This window comes from Amborella trichopoda, chromosome 3 (genome assembly GCF_054954075.1).
Source record: "Amborella trichopoda isolate Santa Cruz 75 chromosome 3, AtrichopodaSantaCruz75HAP2 v2.0, whole genome shotgun sequence".
In the NCBI taxonomy this organism is placed as follows: Eukaryota; Viridiplantae; Streptophyta; class Magnoliopsida; order Amborellales; family Amborellaceae; genus Amborella; species Amborella trichopoda.
Window position 1 is genome coordinate 959,000 of NC_142338.1, and position 23,449 is coordinate 982,448.

At 36.8% G+C, this 23,449-nt stretch overlaps 1 protein-coding gene and 1 non-coding gene across 8 annotated transcripts; both read right to left on the bottom strand.

The window, feature by feature from the left end:
* Positions 1–4,082: 4,082 nt before the first annotated feature.
* TRNAR-UCG (transfer RNA arginine (anticodon UCG)) lies at positions 4,083–4,155 on the bottom strand. Its single transcript has one exon. It is a non-coding gene; the product is annotated as a tRNA-Arg (tRNA).
* Positions 4,156–4,980: 825 nt separating this feature from the next.
* On the bottom strand, positions 4,981–21,785 carry SDG25 (SET domain protein 25). Of its 7 annotated transcripts, XM_088862701.1 has the most exons (19): positions 21,589–21,785; positions 20,294–20,529; positions 19,134–19,779; positions 18,870–18,986; positions 16,372–16,698; positions 15,894–16,229; positions 15,449–15,790; positions 14,701–15,270; positions 13,890–14,508; positions 13,326–13,744; positions 13,110–13,232; positions 12,411–12,491; positions 12,121–12,241; positions 11,903–11,956; positions 11,672–11,823; positions 11,081–11,126; positions 10,917–10,981; positions 8,233–8,489; positions 6,597–6,980 (listed from the first exon to the last, which is right to left on the bottom strand). In XM_088862701.1, exons 1-13 carry the CDS (start codon positions 21,616–21,618, stop codon positions 12,179–12,181), a joined length of 3,909 nt encoding a protein of 1,302 aa, XP_088718827.1. In that variant the 5' UTR covers positions 21,619–21,785; the 3' UTR covers positions 6,597–6,980; positions 8,233–8,489; positions 10,917–10,981; positions 11,081–11,126; positions 11,672–11,823; positions 11,903–11,956; positions 12,121–12,178. The 7 variants fall into 7 exon arrangements, with proteins under 7 accessions (XP_020526503.2, XP_088718827.1, XP_020526505.2 ...); XM_020670844.2 differs by lacking the exons at positions 8,233–8,489; positions 12,121–12,241 and adding an exon at positions 4,981–5,800 and having other exon boundaries at positions 6,659–6,980; XM_020670846.2 differs by lacking the exon at positions 12,121–12,241.
* Between the last annotated feature and the right edge of the window lie 1,664 nt (positions 21,786–23,449).

Sequence of the window (23,449 nt, forward strand, 5' to 3'; positions counted from 1 at the left end):
CACCAGATTCAGTTATTTTGGTTTGAATTCTTTCTTAAAAGCCTAGTTCCCCATGCTCTAGCATGCATCTATTGAGCCACGCAGTATCATAACAAAAAATTCTCAAGTCACAACACACATGCCATTTTCACCCTTAAATGAAGAAACATAGACTCATTTTTTTACCATGAGTGAAGCTCTCTCTGTGGTAAATGAATAAAGCTCAATGTGTGCGTTCAGATACAGGTATGAAGAAATGATACAGGTATGATGAAATGAAAGTCTCACACTCTAAGCTCATACCAGGAGAGACTCATACCCTCTCTCTCTCTTTCCCACCTGCACTCGAGCCGCTAACAAAACAAATTCATAGTCACAACCCATACAACTGATGCCATAATCAGCCTCAAATGAAGAAATGTATACTCTCTAACTCAAACACAATACACCTCATTTTCCGTCATGATTGAATCTCTCTCTAGAACAGAAGCAATTGAGACTTGGGTTACTTGGTAGGTAGGTGGAGGAGGCATGGCTCACTCCCAAAAATCCTAAGAAAAACAGCAGCAAAACACCTTAATTTTTCCATTTCCTTCTCTCTTACAAGTCAAAGAGGAAGAGACTGCGGCAAGGTTTTACAACAAGGCTTTTCAGTCATTGAGAGAGAAACAACGCTCCATTTATGTGTTCTTTGTCTTGTTTTAGGACCTGGAGGGCCACAGTTGCCTCCTAACCGTTTTATATTCATCATGCTTGCTATATTTGACTAAAATTGGAGAATCTTCTCTCCACCTCTTTGATTAAAGGGAAGCCTAGATACATGTGTTCGCGCGTGTGCATGTGTTTGTCATGGAATGATTAATAGGTGATGGTTAGCTTACATCTAACCTTTTGATTTTGATCTGTTGGCCAAACGCCTTTGGGTTCTAAATTAAGGAACTCAATGAACTGCACGGGATGGGAAAGGAAAAAGCCATAAATCAAACACGGTTAACTCATAACTCTGGACGCTCTCCGACCTAGTTAAAACTGGTCTGACTGGCCTGACTGTGGTGAAACAAGAACTTTTTTTAAATTTTTTTTTATTTTTTAACAAATATGAAATATTAAAAAATTACTCTTTTTTTGGCTGGTCAAACCAATAAAATTGGCCCTTCGACCCACTAAACATTAATTTTGACAAGTTTTTTATCACATTTGATTTTTATTTACTATCCAAAGCACTGATTAGCGATCTGATTGGTTGGAGCAATTGTTGGTATGGTTTTAATATCTTTGCAAAGTAATGTGTGTGAAGAGGCATTGAAAGGTTCCCCTAAATAAAATGGTAAATCTTTTTTCAAAAAACACTCGGGAAGATTTTTCTCAGCATGAACTTGTGGGTGATTTATAGGAAAATTTTGCATGGTGTTATGAGTTTTCCTGTTGGAGTGCCTAATATAACTTTTAAGAAAAAAAATCCGACATATAGCGTTAAAAGACCTAAGATAATATATTTGGATATTTATGTGCAAGATGTGTTAGGCAATTCCAACAAATTATTTTGAATAAAGTAAAAATAGCTTTGCAAAAAGGTAAACTCATGTGTAAAACTTCGTAAAAGTTTATCTCAAATATATGATTTATTTTATTGAAACAGTGAATTATCAGTGATAATAAGCATATCCAAACAAACCCTTACTCTTGCCAACCCAAAACATATAAAAAAATCATAATATATACATGCCTTAGACAATCACTTAAAATACAATAATTATAATGATGATGATATGACAATGATGATAATATTTATATAAAACCAACTAGCTAATGACATCTAATAATACCAATGATGATGATATGACGATGATGATAATATTTATATAAAACCAACTAGCTAATGGCATGTCCAAGGTGCCATGTTTGGAAAAATATGAACTTTTAAGTTTTTTGAAATAATATTAATCTATCTAAGAAATCCGTGTATTACTCCACGTTTCTCCCCGTTTTATTACATTCATAAAATGTTGTTATGTTAATGTATCTTCAATTTATTACGTAAGTTCACATGACACTTATTTACTACCTCACACATTTATTTAGAAATTTTCTCAGATATTGAAGGATCATTCATTACTCGACAAATTTTTGTTTTATATGGAGAGAATTTATCTAGAAATTTTAGTGAAAACCATCTTGAGATGCATGGTTCCACTTACAAAAACTTAGATAAATTCAAAAGACACTCCACTTTTAAGAAAATTGCAAGGGAAAAAAGTGCACGAAAATGTCAAATGTAGCACTCCTACTTTTCTCTTTTTACTAAGATCAATAGATGTATAATAGGAAAGTGTTATTTATCAATTTTACAGCTCGATATCATTTCCTGATATTAATGTGAAGATTTTTCTATACTAAAATCTATTTACTAATTTGCATTCCAAGTATTCTAAAGAAAACGATTTGAGTGTTGAAGCTTCTTCATGGAAATTTGAATTGTGTTTTAAAAAAGATAGGCATCAGCAATTCTCATGCCTGGGAATGTTATGGGGCTTTTACCATTGTTACTTACCTGGAGAACCCCTTTCACATTTTAGATAGCTTTGGAACTGCTTTCCCATGGATAACCAAGCTATAATAGATAAGTCTAGATAAGTCTTTGGTCTGTCGACTCGTGCATATACAATTTAAAAAAAAAACAAAAAAATGACTCGTGTTTATACACTACTCGAGCATTTTAGGACCTAAAGCACTCACTGCAAATTTATTTCCTCTTCGTCCATGAATTTGGAATTCCAAATGTAGCATAAATCGGAGAAGTTATAAAAAATCCAAATGGAGGGTTCAAATACATGGTACAAAATTTTAAGGTCTAGGTGGATACACCCAAATAAGTGCATCCAAGGGCGCATCTAAACCCTGTCGATAATAATAATAGGCTCTATACTAGTTTAATCATGGCTTCGTAGAACACCAAATTTGCTAGAATTGGAACCTTTAACCATTCAGTAAGAGTTCAGCTAACTATTTTTAAGCTTAAAAGTTGTAGAGTTTATCTAAAGGGACCAAATATATTTGAGAAATTTATCAAAATACATATGCTGTGTAGCATTTTACATTATTTCTATCCCAACTAATGATCTTTGCCTTTTTATGGGTATTTTCAAATTAAATTAAGCAAATAGGTACAATGTTAGATAGTTCATCTCATACAGGAATCGATAATTTTCTCTATATTTAATTGTGCCCACAATATTAGCTTCTCTTTTAATTTGAGATCAATTCCAATAGCTCTTGTATGGAGGGGAAGTCATGAAAATTGAAATTATACCATAACAACAATCAAAGGAAAAATAATGAATAATTAACAGGAAAAAGAACTCAAAAACTTTAGGACGAGTATTGTGATATGATGACCCCAATTAATTGAGAAAAGACTATGATAATGATGACAGATTGTAACATTTCTCAAGGCAATGAAGTTAGTGAGAGTCGAAAAGGAGGGCCTTTTTGTACCTAAAATGCACCTTCAACCCACTCAAAGCAAAGAACTCCAAACTCTTAATGCATTTTCATCCCACTCAAGAGCATTGAATGGCTTGAAACTTCCTAAACCATTCTCCACTGAACTACAAAACAATATTAGTCAAACAAAGGCCCCAAACCCCAATACACACATAATGCGATAGGAAACAAATGTGTATGTCCTATTGGAAAAAATAAAACCATTTGTATTTGGTAAAAAAAGCTACTATTAAGCCATTGAATGTGGAAGAGGTACACCAAAGGTCACCGATTGTTCTCGACATTCGAGAATTTTTTCAAGCTTTGTGCTGACTAATATAACAGTTAAGAGTGATTCTGACTTTTTTTTTTCGTAGCACTAAACATTCAAAAATTTTCTCAAGCTTTATGCTGACAAATATAACACCTTATTAAACAATGGAGGCTAAAGGTGATTCTAAACTTGTTGTCAAGTTCCATAGTGTATATATCTATACAAATCCCAGGTTTACAAAAGAAATTTAAGGTGAAACTAAAATTTTGAAAGAGCTCTCTACCCCTTCTATAGAACCATGATGCAATTATTGTGGGAGATGAATAGCAACTTAAGGGGAGAGTTTAGACCACAGTGGGATTCGAACCCACAACCTCTTGATTCGAAATCAATCGCGCTATCCGTTGCGCCATGCGGTCACATAGTCGGAACTTGGCCGAGGAAGAAGATAAAATGCAATGAAAAGGAGACCATGTTATACATAGGAGACCATGTAGAACAAAATGAGGCTTCCTCTAAAATTTTTAAGCCAAGAGACCACAAATTATGCATTTAATCCCACTAGAACTCCAAATTCATGAACACATGCTAGAAGCACAAATGGAAGAAAGACCCCAATGTAAACCATAAGACTTAAAATGGCCCAAGTTAGAACCTCTATGCTTACATATGAATTCTTGGTATGTAAAATATAATATATTTAATTTACTACATGTACTACTACATATTATAGAAGACAGAATTTATGCAAAAGTGTGAAATCCTTGTTTTTTGTTTTGTTTCTTCAAAGTACATCCAAAGCTCCAATAACTTGCCTTGCGATGTTAGGCTTTAACTAAAAGGGAACCAAGCACCTCACATAAGACCATGATAATTGTGCCCTCAATCAAGATTCAAGAATGAAACAACCAAAATCCTTGTTAACACAGCAAAATAAAAAATAAAAAATAAAAAATAAAAATGTAGTCAAGGACAGTCGAAGTCGTTTTGAAAATCACCTACCTTTGAAAATTCCAATGACATGAGAGTCCAGGACATTTCGAAAAATGGGACAAGTTTGAGATTTGAGTTAAGGTGGTACAACGTTCAACCATATGTTTGTGGTGGTAATTGTTTTGCAAAATTCATTCATTTAACCAGCACTCTCTGTTCTTTCAGAGCATTACTTCGGTATGAAGGATACAGAAGAAACAACCATTATAGAAAATCCTTCACTTAACAGGCCCAACAATAAATGGAAACGGTTTGCCTAAAACAATGTTGCACTTGTCCATTTTATAATATGATTGAGCTTTTCAAATTTACAAAAAAAAAAACTTCCAGAGATTTTCATGGAATTTCTCAAGACCCAAACAGATATGCCAAGTCCTTCGGTGTTCTGTCCAAATTCGAGAGTCCTCAAAACTCATGGGATAGGCGAGCTGAATTTGCACATTTTCACTAAACTATTAACATTCAATCATGTCATCGCAGATAACTCTCGCGCTGCGTAGCTTGGAAACCTGTTTCAATGGTTTTCGGAATGTGTCGACCCACCAAGGACACAACATTTGCGTCATGAGGCTTTGAAACTTAAGACACTCAAGCTGACAACCATTTTTGTTGAAATGTCCATTCCAAAGTAGCTAATCTCACCTATAGTCCATATGCCCACCCCTTTAAAGGATGTACGCACTTGTCGTATCTAAAAATCTAATTCTGGGTTAGTCGTTTTTGACACGTATCCGTGACAGACACCAACACCGGTACCCAAATATTTGCAACATGATTCCAGGCCCCGAAAAATAATCTTAATATTTTTTTTCCTCTATTTAACAACAGCCCAATTAGATGAGAATGTGTTTCCATGTGTTATGTATATATCTATGTTACGCACCACCATAGTGCGTCGGAGGAGGCCACAAGGTGCAAAATTAAAGACGAAATGCGTTAGATAGTTGGGCCGCAAGATCGAGGAGAAACAAAAAGGCAAAAAGCATATGAAATTTCCTGTTAAAAGAAACAAGAAGAAACATACCGTGCTGTACTCATGCTGGAATGTCTCTCCTATTGCACCAAAATCTCCTGCATAAACAAAACGCATCAAAACTTGCATAGGTAAAGGCCCTATGCCCCCACAAATGAATACAAATACTCAGAGTACTAAAAATTTTATAGGTGTCGTGAGCCTATTTCTTTTTTTAAAAAAAATTTCTTCTCTCACCCTCAAAACCTCAATTGAAACTCCAAAGATTATGGGCATTTCTCAATTCCCATTCCGGCTGGAAATTGTGGGTGAACTCTCTTTTAGAGAGAGAGACCCATCTTTATAAATCATTAAACGGGGGGACCTCTACCAAAAGGGTGCATGGATTGTCCTATTCAAAACCCATTGTGGAGCAAAGAAACCTCAGTTCGCTGAAAAATGAACAAAAAATCACACGTTCTTTACAGACAAGGCAACATGATGAACAGTAATTATAGCAGCTTGAAGAATAAGGAAATCGAATCCGTACAAAAATGAACTTTTTAGAGAAAGCCAGAGAGAGAGAAACTGCACGTTCTTTAAAGATAAATAAGGCAAGCACCAATGTGGAAAACACCTGCGTTCTTCGATTTTTGTATTCTGGACCACCAAAACCCTTGTTCAGTTCCCTGGATTTATGGTTTTGCATCTAATTCATGGTTTTCCTTGTTTTCCAACTTAGAACATTCACACACCAACAATGCCAAGTGAACGGAATGCAACTAAAATGTAACAGTTTTGAAAAGCAACCTGGATCGTGAAACTACACCGTAGAAATAAATCAAGGTTAACTACCGGATTTAACGCAAAAAAAAAGGAAAGAAAAGAAAAGAAAGAACCGACAAAAAGCCCAAGTTCAGGAAGCACGGAAACAATTATATTGAACAAAGAATAGCATGAGTAAGCATGTTTCTTACACATAAATATTCCAACATATTAGCAGAGTGAGAAGCCCGGGCCTGTGCGTTTTCACGCAGCCAAATAGGAAAATGTCTGGTATAGTACTAGTGAGAAAATGATGCACATCAAACAAACATTGGACGGTCCAGATGTGCACCCATGTTCCCCAATGGTTTAAACGAGCCGTACAAACCGAATCTGGACCATCCCTTTGAGAAGCTTATCTTCTTTATATATAGAATAGGAAGGCGTGAACAAAGAGAGAACTCATCTGCAGCTAGTGATCTCCCAAGCACGCAGAATCAATCTTTGACCTTATTATTTGTTAAAAAAGTACCCCTGAAAAAATAGCCCAAGTTAATTTTTTAGCACAAATCCAATACCAAGAGGGGCTAAGTTTTTTTTCGTACAGGAAGTAGAGATCTCACGGTAGCAAATAATGTCATAACACATCAATAGAATCAGTCATACGATGTGATTTTTCGTGCCCAGGACCCAAGTATTATCAAATTTGAAACACACACAAATGCACACAGAGGGCAGCATCTACCAGATCGAAAGAGACAAGACGACAATGAAGAAGACGATAGCATTAATCTGTCAAGGCAAAAGTTTATACAGAGCTGAGGCTCTAAACAATCAAATTAGAGCCCACCTCAAAATTTTCACTAGAAGAGGTTGTTTTGATGCCCAAACATCCTCAAATTGATCATCTTGATATCAAGATGCATGGACATGCGAAAACAATGGATTTCAAGTTTTCGAAATAATGCATCTTGAAACGCATTTTTAGACTGTCAATTTTTAAGTTTCATAGATATGCTCGATCTACACTATTTTTGAAGCTTTAAATTTTATAATTAAAGATGAAAATATATTAAGGCTATCACAAAGATTTCCAGTATTGAAACCACATTTCTCTACACTATTTGAAGGGGCGCTTTACTTTGATTGTTTAGAGCCTCAGCTCTATACAAACTGCACCCATCAGTCGATCATATGAAGCAAATAAATTTGGATTCCTTAATAGTCAGAGCTATTGCATTCAGCTAAAAAGCTTTTCATAGTCACTTTTGATCAACTTCACATCACAGTTTAGAAAAAGGCATTCATGAAATATTTAGATCAAATGTACCCTTAACAAACAGCTAAAGTAAATGGAAACATCAGCAGTTCCTAACACAACAGATATCTTCATCAGCAAATGGAGCATCATTTGAAAATATAAACTAAGTCTGACCGTAACTTTCTTACCAGCTTATAAACTAGTAGGAACAACAAGAGACCTTCCAGGTACAAGGCTGACCACAGGTAAGATTTTTCTAATTCTAAAAATTGGAAGCTACAAATATGAAGAGAAATATATGGCATAATTCAAACTCCTTACTAATTTTGACTAACCTCTAGCTTTACGAGGTGAGAACCACCATGAATGTGAATTTTAGAGTTTACTTCAGATCCACACAAACAAGTGTTCAGCTTTGGGACATGAGAGATTTAATGAAACCATCAAGGTGAATTCAGAGTTTAATTGCAATCCACAGAATGAGTATATCAATGAGCAAATAGAAGAACCATGTTTCTGACTTACATTCATGGATGGTCAGATACATAGAGAAGGGAAAATCACAAGGTAATTTTGACCATGATTGCCTCCTGAGCTAACACTAAAATGCTCCCACTGAGAATAAAAGTTAAAAGTTGGGTACTCCATTATGTGAAAGCCAATGCTGCTTTCAAAGAAAATAGACATTCAGTGCTTGTAAAGCTGAAGCCCGTCCAAAAATGCAAGCAACACAATGAACAGGTGTGGCCATCAGGAATATTAGAAGAAGGAAATGAAGCCGCCTACAAAAAGATGAAACAGAAGTGATAGAACTCAACAGATGGTTGCAGCATCAGCAGCCCATTTAGGACTCTACTTCTTTTTGTTTTTTTTCGAAGTGTAAAAGAGAAAACGTAAAAGTAATTGGTTCACACGTCACATAGTGATACATGCTGAAGGCTGCACACCCCTGAATACAAAAAAGTGTCCTTTGGAAATTTTTGGCTCGTGGCATGAGAAGTAACGCAGAATCTTGATGCAAGCCACGGTAAACTCCCACTTGGATATGTAACGGGTGTGGTTTATATAAAGCAGCTGCATTAAACAATCGAAGTAAAGCACACATCCAAACACTGTCGGACAATACAGTTCTGATGCTGAAAACTTTTACAATCCGCCTGAAAATCTGTTTCCACACCTAATTATAGAATTTTAACTCTCCAAAATGGCGCGGATAGAGCAAATCCATAAATACTTGAAATCTTGAAAATGGATGATCTAGATAATATGTTAAAATTAGAGTGCAATCTCGAGATGATCAATTATAGTGTTTTACAGCATTGGAGCAACCCTTTTTGATGGGTTTTTTAGGATTGCCTCACTTCTGCAATATAAGGTAAACACCTTACATAAAGGTTCCCCATATGTACAATACAATATTTTAACAAATTGTTTGATTATCAAAATAAATAAAATGCAAAACAATTAGGAATATAAGTAATCAAACAACTTTGGGAACACGAGAAATAAAGGAAAAAGAAAAACATTTACTTGCATCTCCTTATTGCATCAAATTCTGTAACCCATTCCATACATTGTTATTATCATACACTTTCATAAGTAGCATGCTCATAACATAGGGGAAAACAAAACCACCTAACAATTTACACCGATAATTATATTTTGAAACCCATAATTGAACAAAGATTGAAAATTAGCCTCCAATACTAAAACACAATAAACTAGAAAATGTAATATGTACATATGCAGTCCCCCATTTTTCATCCATATGAAGAATGTCTAATGATGGAGAACTAAGAAGAAAAAAGAAACACACTGCAAATGGAATGGAGAATCTCAATAGAATATAAAAGTGTCGAACCTTAGTTTACTCATCATAAAAGACCCCAACCTTCCAAATTCTTAGCGCCATATTTTATTTTTTTTGAAATAAGGAATTGGACTTGGGTCAAGACGATAGAGGCTGGGTTTTCATAGCACGTCTCAAGCTTCATTCCCATGTAACCTTGTCAAAAAAACATACTTTTTTTTTAAATAGTCAATGCATAGTTCAATAATGACATGGATGATCTTCTTTTAGGGATCTAACTTCACCCACTTATGTTTCTTCATTGACTTTTATTGATGATCAAGAGAATATTGAGGCATAATTCAAATGTAACTGATGCGGAGAGACACCAATACATGTGGACCAGAATTTAAGGAGGCGAGATGTCATGCTCAATGTTCCCAAATCAATCTGGCCACACCTTCTATGTAACTCAAGTACTAGCTGGCAATAGAGCACATGCTTCTGCCAAAATAGAATGGAAAAAAAAGCCCAGTAAAAACCTTAAGAACCTTTGATATTAGTAAAGGTCTATCTTGGTTCATGTCATGGAAACCTCCAAAGAAGCACATGACAAATGTAAGAAACAGTCAGACTCCTCTGAGGTACATTATCAGGCTAATGAGGCAGCTGTTTTTTGTCTAGGATGGGTAATAGCTACTCCACAGTCAAAAAATTGAGTGCCTTATCTCACAAGTGCTGCTTCCTCAATATATAATGGCCATGGTTGTACTTTTTTTTGTCCTTTGTTTTTGTACTTCCTTTATGTTCAATGAAGAAAAGTCAAGATCCTAATGTTCTCCCACCCCCACCCCCCAAAACAAAAGCTCTAGATGCCAATCAGAAAAAGAATTTTGAAACTCCAAGTGTCAAGTTGAAGTTATCAGATTCAAATAAAAAAGTGTCAAGTAACTAATATAAGTACAAAGGTCATAGGTGCAGGATATGTCATCTGTAAACCACTATTTCTAATGAATCAAACAGGGAAAAATTGCAGCAGCCATTTTAGACAGGCAAGATTTCTTTCCTCTTCCATAAAAACAAATACATACAAGAATTGCACTACAATGTGATAATGTGAGATACATCATGAAGCAGAAGCTAAACTATAATATTGTGATGGAACTGAGATGCAGCCAAAAAGAAAAAAACAGAACAAGATACAAAGCAATTTGGCCCCACCCTACAACTATCTGTTATGGAAAAACGTTCCCAGAAGTTACATTAGAAACATAATATTACAAAATAGACAACACACCATTCTCAACAATCAAACTACAATTAAATAACATGGAATATATGAAGGTAGGAAAAGTAAAATCTTAACTATCATTACAAATGAAAGTGATGATGTAACAGATTTTAAGAATCAAGGATATACCTCTAATTGGCAAGCTGTCAATTGCTATTATAATCAGCAGTGGTACAACTGTAGGAGCCATTGAGCTGAAAAAATCATCAAAAAGTACCAGATCATGCATCAACATATGAAGCACCTACAACAAAATTACACCTCCCAAACGAATAAATAATCATGATACATACCAGGGCAATTTCTAACAGATTTGCTTAATTCAGAGATCCGCGGCACCTGAAGCAAGTAGAAAAAGGACATGTTAAATATGCACCATGTCACAGCCAAGCCTCTACTGAACTAAACGAGTGAGCCCAATAACTCATGTGTCTGCCCCTATTTCAAGGGTTTCAACCACATCTTAAATCGTCTAAATCAGTAAATCCATTTCCGCCTCAGATCCATGAATTTGGAGCTCCAAAAATTGATTAGATCTGATGCTCTTTGAATAATTGAATTTAACAGTCCAAAGGAAGGGTACAAGATGGACCATTTTTAAGGCTCAAACTTCTTTTTTTTTCTCTCCCCCAGATTCATGATCTTAGTGGTTGAGAGCATTTATCCGTGAAGCACTGGATCCTCAATCCATCTCCAGTATGGATTTAAAAGGGTGAACTCACTAAGATAGGGGCATCCAGGATCACATCTAAACCCCTAACCTAAACAAAATCCGTGAATATTATCAAGCCATTAACAAGAAAGCAGTATGTATGCAGTTCAAATAAGAATATCACATAGATATAGGCAATGGCTGTGAAATGAAAACATCTAGGCTTGCTTACCGCTTTGAGCCACAATTGCATGGGATCTTTTTCTCCTCTCGTGGAAATTTGTAGTCGTAAGTAATTTCCTCACCAGCAGAGATCGCCCTTTTCGAATAGACAAAGATCTTCTTTTGACTCTCCACCGTTATAATTTTGGTATAGCAGTTAGGCTGAAGATAAATAAATATATCAAAAGAGCATAACGGAGACAAATAGTGTGAAACAAACAAAGATAAACATGAAAATCACCTCGCATGAATGGTTTATGAACCTTGCTATTCCGCCACACTTGGTAGCATCAACCTGCACAAATCCCAGAAAACAATGCACACATAAATGAAATACTAGACATGGAACATGCAAAACGGAAAATTGACTTGAACTGAATTTCTGGATCATCTTAAAAGTGAAGTTCGCACTCAAGCATGCAAAAATGATAACCAATTCTGAAGACATCCGAGGTATACTTCTTATAAAGTGATAATGACAAGCCATTGAAAGACGCACACGATTTCACTAGCATCTTCAACACATAATTGTGATGCATTTAATTTCACATTTGGCCGATCTCACTGGCATCTTCAACACCTAGTCGTGATGACAGTCCAACCTCAGGGCACAATATTTCACCAAAACTCATGTAACAATCAACTGTCATATCTCAACACTCCCAGAATAAGCTACTCCGATAAAAGATATACTCAGCTTTTAAGGGAAAGAAAAGACATCCTTTGGAGGTAAGGAAGTCATTACTCACCACATAACCATCATCAAGCCTAAAGAGATAGCTACTACCAATTCCCATTTTCTCGTACTGCCGCTCTCGTATATCAGATACCTGCAAGGTACATGTAAAAATGAGTAGAAATGGAAAAAAGATCATGAACAACTAAAAAAAACACATACAGCAATTGAACAGACAAAGGATAACTACATAATACCAAGATAATATTCATATAAACAAGTACTGCATTATGAAAAGATCTTCAATATCCAAGATAATCTACCTATTAAGCCTACAAAACACTGATATTTATGTCTTAAAATGGAATATTAAAGACCAGGGATAACCACTGGGAGTCTAGGACAGCCCTCTTAATAACAAAGAAGGCGCCTTATATATTATTGAGCAGCAACTAAATAACCTATACTAGGAAGATGCCTGCACCACCCTTTGTACAATATCATCACTTTACCAGAAAAATATCAGAGCTCATGTTAAACAACATGCTCATTCTATCTGAATTACTAAAGTATTTTTAGAATGTAAAATACTTAATCATAGAGAACAAGAAGTATTCTAGAATTCTCCAACACTTCTTGTAATTGAGGATATAATTGAATGGATGTTTGCCACGCTTAGAAGTGGCACGTGGGACATGCCGAACAGACTGAAACCCCAGACACATTTGAACAAAAAAAAAGCATATAGACAATATGGACCAGTGGAATATACCCGAGGACGAATCAACTCCCCCACGTACTCAATCACAAAATCCTCCGCTTCTATGGGCTCGAGGGCAACTAAGCCCCAATCGTGTATCTTGCTTCTTTGGAAACGAAGACGTTTTTTCCTAGCCTGAACAAACACAAAACCAACATCAAAATGAATAGAATGTAATGCAGCTAAAGAACTAATGCAATGCACCACTCTAACTGTGTGTTCTCTTACCTTCAACTGAGTGATTCTTAAAAGTTCAGCATCCTCAACCGCGGCTACAAGATTACGAAGCTTAACCCTGTTTGTTCTTGCAGATAGGCCCTTGTTGTTCGCAGATAGATTTAAACTATCCCGGGCACCAAAGTATTGAACTGGATCGAATTGTATCCCTCTTACTCGGGCTCTCTCGGAAGGAGAGGCATTTTGGGACCATCTGTGCCACTCCCAACCATTGATGGAACACCGAGCACAACCATGTGATATAGGGCATGAGTTTGATGATTTAACTTTAGAGTTTGTCGTCCGCAGTGACAGTTGTTTGCATCGAGCTTTCTTAACACCATTTAAGAGTGGTCGCTTCGAATTCTCCTCGATAGTTGATGTGGCCATGGAATCAACCAAAATCTTCTTATTCAGCTTCAACGCTTTAGCTGCCATGTACAAAACATCGATGAAAGTAAGCAAGCCAATGGACGTTTCCAAGAAAAATATCAGGTCATATTGACAATGCAATCAAATGCCAATCAACAAACACATATCTCAAGGGGATGTGAGATTTTAAGTGATAGAGTGTACTTCTGTTGGACTGATGCAGAACAACTTTATCCCTCGGAAGTGTTCCATGGCCATCCATATCCTCTTCGACTTGATTTGCCGAATTACCAGCAAGCTGGTCATCTACATTGTCTTTTGACCTCTTCATACTAGCATTACATGGTCCAGAATCAAGAGGAAGATCTGAAGGCTTTAGAGAAGTAGGTAATTCCAAGGACGAGGTGAGTTCTGACATAGCATCAACAGTTTGAAACTTAGATTTCTTCCTCCTTGAAAATTGAGCAGTTATTTTTCTTGATGATGAGCAATCGAGCAGAATTATTTCTTTAGAGGATTTGGAACTCTCAGAATTCGCAATGGATTTCACTTTCCATTCAGCTGTCTTCTGTTTTAAGAGATCCTCATTTGCACTCTCTGTCACTGCCAATGTAGAAACTGGTCCAGGAATCTGACTTTCCATACCCATACCTGAAGGTTGCTCTTGTTCGATCATGTTTGGTGATGCCATACTCTGCAAACAGGAGGCCAAACGTTTCCTTGGGAGCCTCTTTCTCTGAGAGTTGCTGTTTGAGCCAATATCTGCAGATAATTCGGAAGATGGCCCAGAAATTGTTCCCTGCTTTGATTGCTTGGTCAGTTCCTGCGATAAGGTAGGGTAAGTGGTAGATTTTACTTTTCCAGTAACAACACTTTGATCCTAGAAGGTGCATATCACACAATTTTCAGATATGGATATCGTAACCCACACAATAATATAAATGCGGAGAGATTTTATGCATAAATCAAATTAACCGGTATCATGTTTCCTATGAGAAAACATAAATGAAAATACCTTGGGCAAACGACTGGAAACCTCTCTTTCATTAGAGATTCCAACAGAACTAGATTTCTTCCTTGAAGCAAACCATGATCTAATGCATTTTCGTAAGGTAATACCAATAGTGATGGACCTCCACTCTCTGACCACAAGTTCTCTTAACTTCTGTCTGCATAATGCCAAGGTGATATATAAACCCATTCTTGAAATATCCTGATCAGAATTTGTTGGGCAGAAATCAATTTTCTGGACAACATCAAGAGGTTTTTCTGAACCTTTCTCGAATCCTGGGGGAGGAGGCTCATCAATGTCCGCACAATCCATACCATCAGCAGTAGGCAAACCTAATCTCTCAAAGACACTTGCAAATGTTCGAGATGATCTAACTTGTTCTTTTGCATCCAATGAACTTGTGACATTTGCCATTGATTGTACACTAACATCATTAGATGATGAGACAACATGATCAACAACACATGCTACCCCCATTTCAGAATTTTCTGAAATAGTTGGTAAATCATATCTAACCACAGCGGGCATGGAGGTGACAGCAGTGGGAGCGTCCTCTCTGCAAAAGATATTCTCCTGAAAATCAAAATTCAACAGTCGATCAATAACTAAGTCATAAGTACAATGTTGCCCCCCCATGTTCTTCTCTTAATCTATATATACATCAATCCAAATAGAAATGGACAATACACATGACATCACACCTGATTAACTTAATAACAGCACAATAAATAGTTAATAAAGTTATTCATACCTCATCTTCTTCCTTCTGCTTATGGGAATCAGACCACCGCATTACTTCAGCTTCTATAAACTCTTTCAAAAACTCATTTAAGGACAGCAGAACACATGAATGAAGCTTGCGTTCTACACCATTTTGAAGTTCCATCATATGCTTATGGTGTAAATCCTGACTCATGTCAGAACTCTCAACCCTCAAGGAGCATTCCGGAATATCACTTGATTGAGCGTGGGCGTAGGCATGGGTGGGGGCGGGGGCGGGGGCGGGGGCGGGGCCGGGGGCGACAGCATGGTACTCAGGGTTTACTGTAACAGGACCAAAACCAGGAGGGTAATCCAATTCCCTACTGGAAAACTGCAAAACAAGCACTCTTATTAATTGGACACGCAACGTTCATATACCAATGAACAATAACACGACTCCGTAAAATTCAATCAACAAATCGGATAGGACATACATCATCATGTTGTGTATCTTGTTTTGGGGCAGTGAAAGCCACTGGAACAATTGGATACCCAGACCACCTCATTCTCTTGCGCCATGTATGCACATGATCATTTATAGCTTCAGAAAATACGGTCTCCCAAAGGGTTCTCAAGCAAGATTCAAATAAAACATGCTGAATAACTAATAATATTCCTGGAAAAGATTTTATGCTCGCAGTGGACTTTGAGTCCACAGTAGGCACATGTGGAACCCTATCATCAGAATTTGTTTGATTGCCAGCAGAAACGGTAGCAAGATCCATGCACTCAATATTTTTGATATCTTGTTGTTCTCTGGTAAACCCAGGCTGCAGCAACAAGCTAAAAGAAATAAAAAAGCCTAGAAGAAAATAGATGCTCATAGGCTATCAGAGTTCAATTATGCTCAATGAAATACACAAAAAAGCAATTTAATGAAATATCACATTGCCATGAACAGCCAAGCCTTACCATTTGGACATCACAAGAGCTGGCATCTGCAACCCGATTACTCGTCTGAACAACCTTTTGATGTTTATTGGCTTTCTTAGAAGCCGCAAAATGTTGAACAGTGCTACTTATTATTTCATCAAGTATCAATCTGCGAGATGCTTTCATTATCGCTGAGTGCAGTTGGACACTAACTTCTTCGGTTGCATTTTCAAGGAACCTCCCAAGAGGAACGGCATCCCCGGATTTATTCGCTGGTTTAGGATCAGAAACTGCTTCACTCATGCTCCATCCATTTATAATAGTGCCCAGAGTAGAAGGGCTAAACTTGTTATCAACATGATAGACCTAAAGAACAAAAAATGTGACCATTTGCTGAAACTTAGTATTTTTCTTTGTTCTTTTTTTTAAAACTTAAACCGAAAATATGATTATTATATCAGTCAAAATGAGAAGGGATAAAAAGCTATATAAAAAGGACCTTGGGCGAGGTCATGTCTTGATTATCCAATGCCGTCAACAGCTATGAGAGATTTCCAGTACACATAGTCTTTAGGAGAGGGATATATTTGCATATTATGGTCAAAGTGATATTGTTATGGAAGCCAAAAAGCATGCCATGAAAGAATGAATATATAGCACAAATCAGAGATGTTCAACACAAACAACCATAAGCATTTACACTACATCTACTCCTTAAGGTATGACAGTGTCACAATGGCTTTGTTCTAGACAAAAGGCAAACTGAGAATGGATGTCAATGGCTCAAAAAGAGAGGATGGTTTTGGTAGCTCACCGAATTTTCGGAAATAGCATAATATTAGCAGTTACTAAAACAAAGGGAGAAATATCAAAATAACTAAAGGCGCAAGGATATTCCATGGAGTCATACACATACAACATGAGTTCCAAAAATAAGAAGGGAAAAAATGTAGAAAGTAAAAAAGAGTTGACAATGTTTTCCACCAAAAAAAAAGAAGGTACGAAACACTAAGCATCACAACAGGCAATGAGCATATCCTCTACATTATAAATTTGTATATTATATATCGTGTTGCATATATAAGAGTCCCTTTTAACTGCATTCAGTACAAATAAAATAAGAATAGCATGTTACTAGCATACATTTAGGGAAGCTTGGTGGAGAAGCATAGTATTTTCTAGGGTATCTCCCACTCCCAGAACTTCAACAGAAGAAAGAAATCCTTCCCACACGTGCTTCACTCTAACAACTCTATTCCTCCCCAAAAAAAAAAAATGAAGCTCATGAGAAGATAAGGATTTGTTTCAGTGTTCTCTTTTATTATTTTTTGCTTTTTGTTATGATTGTTTTACATCTAGAATTTCCAAATGCTCGTAAGTACATCCATTTCTCAAAATATAGCAAAAGTACCCCTAGTTGTCAACAAATGAATTTATGCCTGGCCATAAAAAACACCTTGGTGTCTCCAATCCCTACAAAGGTAAAAAAAATTGCACATGCAGTTCATGTTTCACACCATTTATAAAGGAAATTCAACTGGAGAAGCCAAGTATTCTGAAGCTAGGGAAATACTTCCCAAGTATATATAGAATGCACACAAAGCAAGACTAAGACATAGTATATGGACTGCAAGTTTAGAAATAATTGGAGCAGAGACGAGGAAATAGTTAACACTTTTTTCTTTTGGAAGTAGTTAAGATTGGCAACCAAGAAATAACAAAATGAACACACTTTCGATATCTTGGGTGGATAATCCAACAAAATCCAGAGATTGAGGGAGAAGGAGATGTTGCACATAGAATTAGAGCTGGGTGGAAGAAGTGGAGATGTGTAACCGAAATTTTATGCAATTGCTGCATACGAATGAAGCTAAAGAGGAAGTTTTATAGGATAACTATTAGACCAACTTGCTTTATGTGGCAGAATGTCGGGCGGTCAAGAAATAACATGCGAGTTGGTTCAAGCTCAAAAAAAAAAAGGGTAAGGAATAAGCTCTGGTTGGAAGTAGTGAGAAAGGACATGGGGACCTACGGCCTCACTAACGTATGGTCCTTGATAAAGGATAATGGCAAACCAAGACTATCCTTAATAAAGCATAACGGCAGACCAAGACTTGTATAGCCGACCACATGGAAAAGGCTACGATGATGACATAGAATGCACATCCTGACAATCCTGACAACCATGAAGGGGATTTGGATTGAAACTGAAGGGGTTTGAATTGCACTACCCCAACATGGGAGCACAATCTTGCTCATGCAACGCAAGAGCACAACCTCCATAGCAAGATCACCACACCCATGATGCTAAGCAAGATCGTGAACCACACCCATGATGCTAAGCAAGATAGCAAGATCGTGACCCATGTTGGGTGATCGCAGTAATGATGAAAGGATGTATGCGTCGTTAAATAGCGATCATCAAGTCGTCCACTAGAGTTCAGTTATGTACTGAATTCATCACATAGGACTAACATAAATTGTGAATATATATGCTTAAAAGCAGGAATATATTTACAATCGCAATTGTGGCTTACCATCACAGAGTCGGAAATATATCCATTAACATGCCATGAATATAGTAGTGATCGAGAGTATGGCCCATGTTTTCTTCCTTCTCCATCCTCAAAAAACCAGCATGATTCTTCCCAAGACTGCAATAAGTAGAAGAAATGAAACACCAAATTACAATGCACTTAATGTTGCAGAACCCAAATTGAGATCCTAGCTTAAGAAACTAGACACCAAAAATTCTTTTCTATATGGCTTATTCTTGTAAAGAAGGTCAAGAGTAAAATCACCATAAGAGGAGCAACTGCGGACAAAGCCTGAGAGATAATGTCAACATTCACAATTTCCTGATTCGAAGTGCAGTTACTACTTGAAACAAATGATTGAGGTCCTGACTGCATATTTGAAAGCACAGAACCAGAAGCGACACCATGTCCAACACAGTCCTTTTCCATAAGAGATTGAGATGCCAACACTGCACTGGAGGACGGAAAATTATTTGCAAATTCATGGCTAACATTTGGTACCACAGAGGGAATGGCCGCCGCTGGTCCAGGAAGGTGCACATCAACACTGTTATGAATCTGAAAAATGTATTTCAAGGGTACAGGTGTGGCTACATTGCCTCCTATGACTGCATATACAGGGAGTTCATCCGGCAAGAAACCCGTTGATAGGCCTTCGTAGAGTTGTTCTTGACTGTAAGGCCCACACATCTGCCCACGTTCATTAACATATGTCCATCCACTCACATTAGTTGTTTGGACACCACCAGAGATCATATTGTATTGCCCATTACCTTCCACACTAACACATGAATGAGAAAGATCGCCAGCATCACTGGTGGATTGGCAGCTTCCTTCCACAGGAGGTGGTGAGCATACCATTCCCAATGAATCGCAGTGCGAGGAAAGTTCGTGAGTGTTCCTCGAGCAACTGTAGAAACCAAGAGATGTTAACAGGAGGAAAAAATAAACAATTGATTTTTGGAAACCTCTATTTATGTATGCATGTGAGCATTGTGAGAGAGAGACAATCAATTACCACTATAACCTCTCTCTCTCTCGAGCATTAAGAGAGAGTCAATTATTACCATAACCTCTCTCTCTCTCTCTCTCTCTCTCTCTCTCTCACACACACACACACACACACACACACACACAATGATGAGGTAAGTCCTCATCGTATCTCAGTTGTGGAAGTGTTTATACATCTCAGATACCACAACCTAGTCAAATTGAAGATCGAAAAAGGACATTCTCTGGAATGGGCCAGTTATTTGGGATTTTAGATATGTGAAGAGCTATATCATAAAAAAGAGCCTATCCAACGAATAGAAAACACAAAACATATTAACTGGTGGACGAAATCAAGGGCTGAGCAGACATTTTGAACAACCAAACTTGCAATAAAACTGGCAAGAATAGAATCAAAGTGTATTATTACAAACCATTCAAAGGCCCGACCCTCCCATTGCGCAGGTGGGTATGAAGAAACTTCATGGATGCTTCCAATGCAGGTGTAAGCTTCAGGACTCGATCCTCCAGGGCTCGATATTTTGAGCCGCTTACTTCGACCAAAATGACCGGGATATTCATACAAAGTACTCGCAGTGGCATTATGGTCCGTATTGCAACCACAACGAGTTGATGCAACCATATAGCCTATGATTTCCTCACATAACATCTGATAGAATCAACATGACCAAAGGAGATGGAAATTTTAGCATCATTGTAACGATGTGAGTAAAAAGATATGGTGAGATAGAACAAAAGAAAACAAAACATTGACAAAAGGAACAATCAATCCAATACACAACATGACTAAGAAACCATGGTTAAGAAAATAATGCACCGGATAAATGAATACATGATCAATACAAATATTCGTTTGACAAAGGCGGAGGTACATGTCAATATATGTGCGATAATTCCAAAGTACAGTGGTCAATTTCGAACTCAACAGTATTTCCACCTAATTTTGAAAAAAAAAAATTTCAACAACTTGGCAAGAAGATGAAATTTTTAAAATACTATACATAAGGTAATATGGGATGGAATTTGTTTCTATCAAAACTAAGGCTCGGTATCAAACAACAGTACTCAAGATTGGATCAAATTCTGGAATTTATAAAGAAACATCTCCAAACTCTGGCTGATTAAATGGGTTAACAAATTGGCCAATTAATCCAAATTTAAGACTGAAACTTGCATAAATATACCAAATCACAAGCATGGGTAACTGAAATTCGGCAGAAACATTGAATTTTATTCCAAGATCCAGTCTTTTCCTGGAAAAATAAAAATGTCCTACAGAAATCGAAATTATTTCCTAAACTTCCTAACAGAGGCCTCACTTGATTTATAATATACCTCAACTAGAAATCCAAGAATGGTCCCCAAAACAGATAAACAACCCAATCACAACCAATAAAACTCATTAAAAACCCCGCAGTTAATAAAGATACATAAACATACGCTGCCACAACATGAAAGCTATTCCTTTTCTCCTATCAGGATCATGAAACCCAAAGTCAAGCCCAAGATTGTTGCAGTACCAACTATAAACCCTAATCAGCATGAAATAGCACAAAGAAACCCCGATATCCATGAAGGTCAAGCACAATACCGTTAATCAACGTGAATCATTTCAATAAACATACGAATCCATTGAATGAAAAACAAAACCCTAATTTTACAGAAAACAATAACAAAACCCTGATCAGGAAAATATCAAGGAAATTACAGGGTCTTGAGAATCCCAAGCAAAAGGCATCTCGATGCGACCATGAGCTAGGGTTTTGAGATGAGATCTCGATCTATACAGCTGATTTTAGGGTTTCGATTCAGTAAAAGGGATTTTTTAGGGTTTTTTATTGGAAGAAGAAGTTAGATCCCACGCCCGTGTTAACGGAAAACTTCTGCAGAGCATCCAATCAACCCAGGTAAAGAATCTTTTGTTGGATTATATAGGAGGCTAATGACCAGAACGACCCCAGTCATTTATTGAAATAGCTAGAAGAAATTGTCATTAGGATACGGACAAGTTATCAAACTGATGGGGGGTTTGGTCATTTATTGAAATGGCTAGAAGTAATTGTTAGTAGCATACGGACAAGTTATCAAACCGACGGGGCTTTGGCCCATGTAATGGCCAAACGGTTGGGCTATATTTTAGATAAATAAATAAATATATAAATAAATATAAATAACTTTAAAATATAATATATATTAAAAAATTTATCCACCTACATTTAGCTAGTTGAATTAGTTAAAATCGGCTTGACCAACTGGCTAAACTTGTCCAATATCGATTTTGACTACTATTTAATTGAACTCAATTTTACTTTCTACCGATCAGCTAAGGCATTGTTGGCGATCCGAGTGGTCCGCCTATTGGTTTTGTCTAATCTCAATAATTATGTACATGAGTGAATAATGGGACAAGTGCTATGAGGAACGATTTCGCCATTATGCTGGTGGGGGTTTGTCCAGTCAAAATTGGTTTGGTTATAAATAGAGCTATTTGGATAGGATTTTTTTTAAAAAAGTAATATTTAATAAATTTAAAATATATTAAATTATTGTGCAATTTGTTTAGCATATCAAACCAGTCCAAACTAACTAACCCCATCGTTCAAAGCTAATTAGATTGTGAACGATTTTTTATAAATCCTAGTGTTTACTTTGAACCAAGATGACCACAACACTAGTCCAATAGTACAAGATCTCCACCACCCAATGCAATTGAGTTTTGAAAATTGAATTTTTTATACTCGAAATTGTGGGTAGGGGACTACGCCTCAGCCTTAATTTCGAATGTAAACAAAATGATAAGTTGGTAGAGTATGGATCCTGTAGAGTCGGGTATAACCCTACTAGGGGCGTAAGATATGGATGAGGGAAGATGGTCCCTCAATTAAATTCTCCTATCAATTCTCCCTCTTCCTATTGATTCTTCTAAATTACGTTTCGAGAGAGAATCGGGTCCTAGTACTTCATCCCTCTCTAATCGCCGATAAAGTCGGCTTCCCTACTATTTTAATCTTGGAATTCAACCAATAAGATTATAAAAGGGGTTTTGAGATAAGAAGAAGATTTAAAAAAAACAAATTTAGAAATATAACAAATGAATAGAACCATAGATAAATGACTAAAGTAGAGATATACAAATAAACATGAGTAAGTAATATAACTATGAATTGCAAGAATAACACTAAAGTAAAAAGCATGGAGATAAGGACATGAGGCTAATCTAAGCATTTGTGACATATAATAAAAGATAGAGACAATAATGTGGAGATAAATACATGGTTACGAATAAGAAAAATGATGGGCCGTTATAAAAAGGGGAGGGGTGGAGGTCTCTATAATACACTACAACACACACAAGAAAGGTATGAGAGCTCTCCTTGAGAGATAAAGAAAGAGTAAAAGAGATAATCAATCCTTCTCCCATTTGAGATCTAAGTAAAGATCCAGCCCTGAGTGATAATGAGTTGTGAGTGAGAGTCGAGTTTGGATTGCTCTTATCGCATCTGTTGGAGTGTTTATGAGTTTCTACCTCACTCGAGATTGCGATGTGGAATTGATTTCAGCAACTCTAG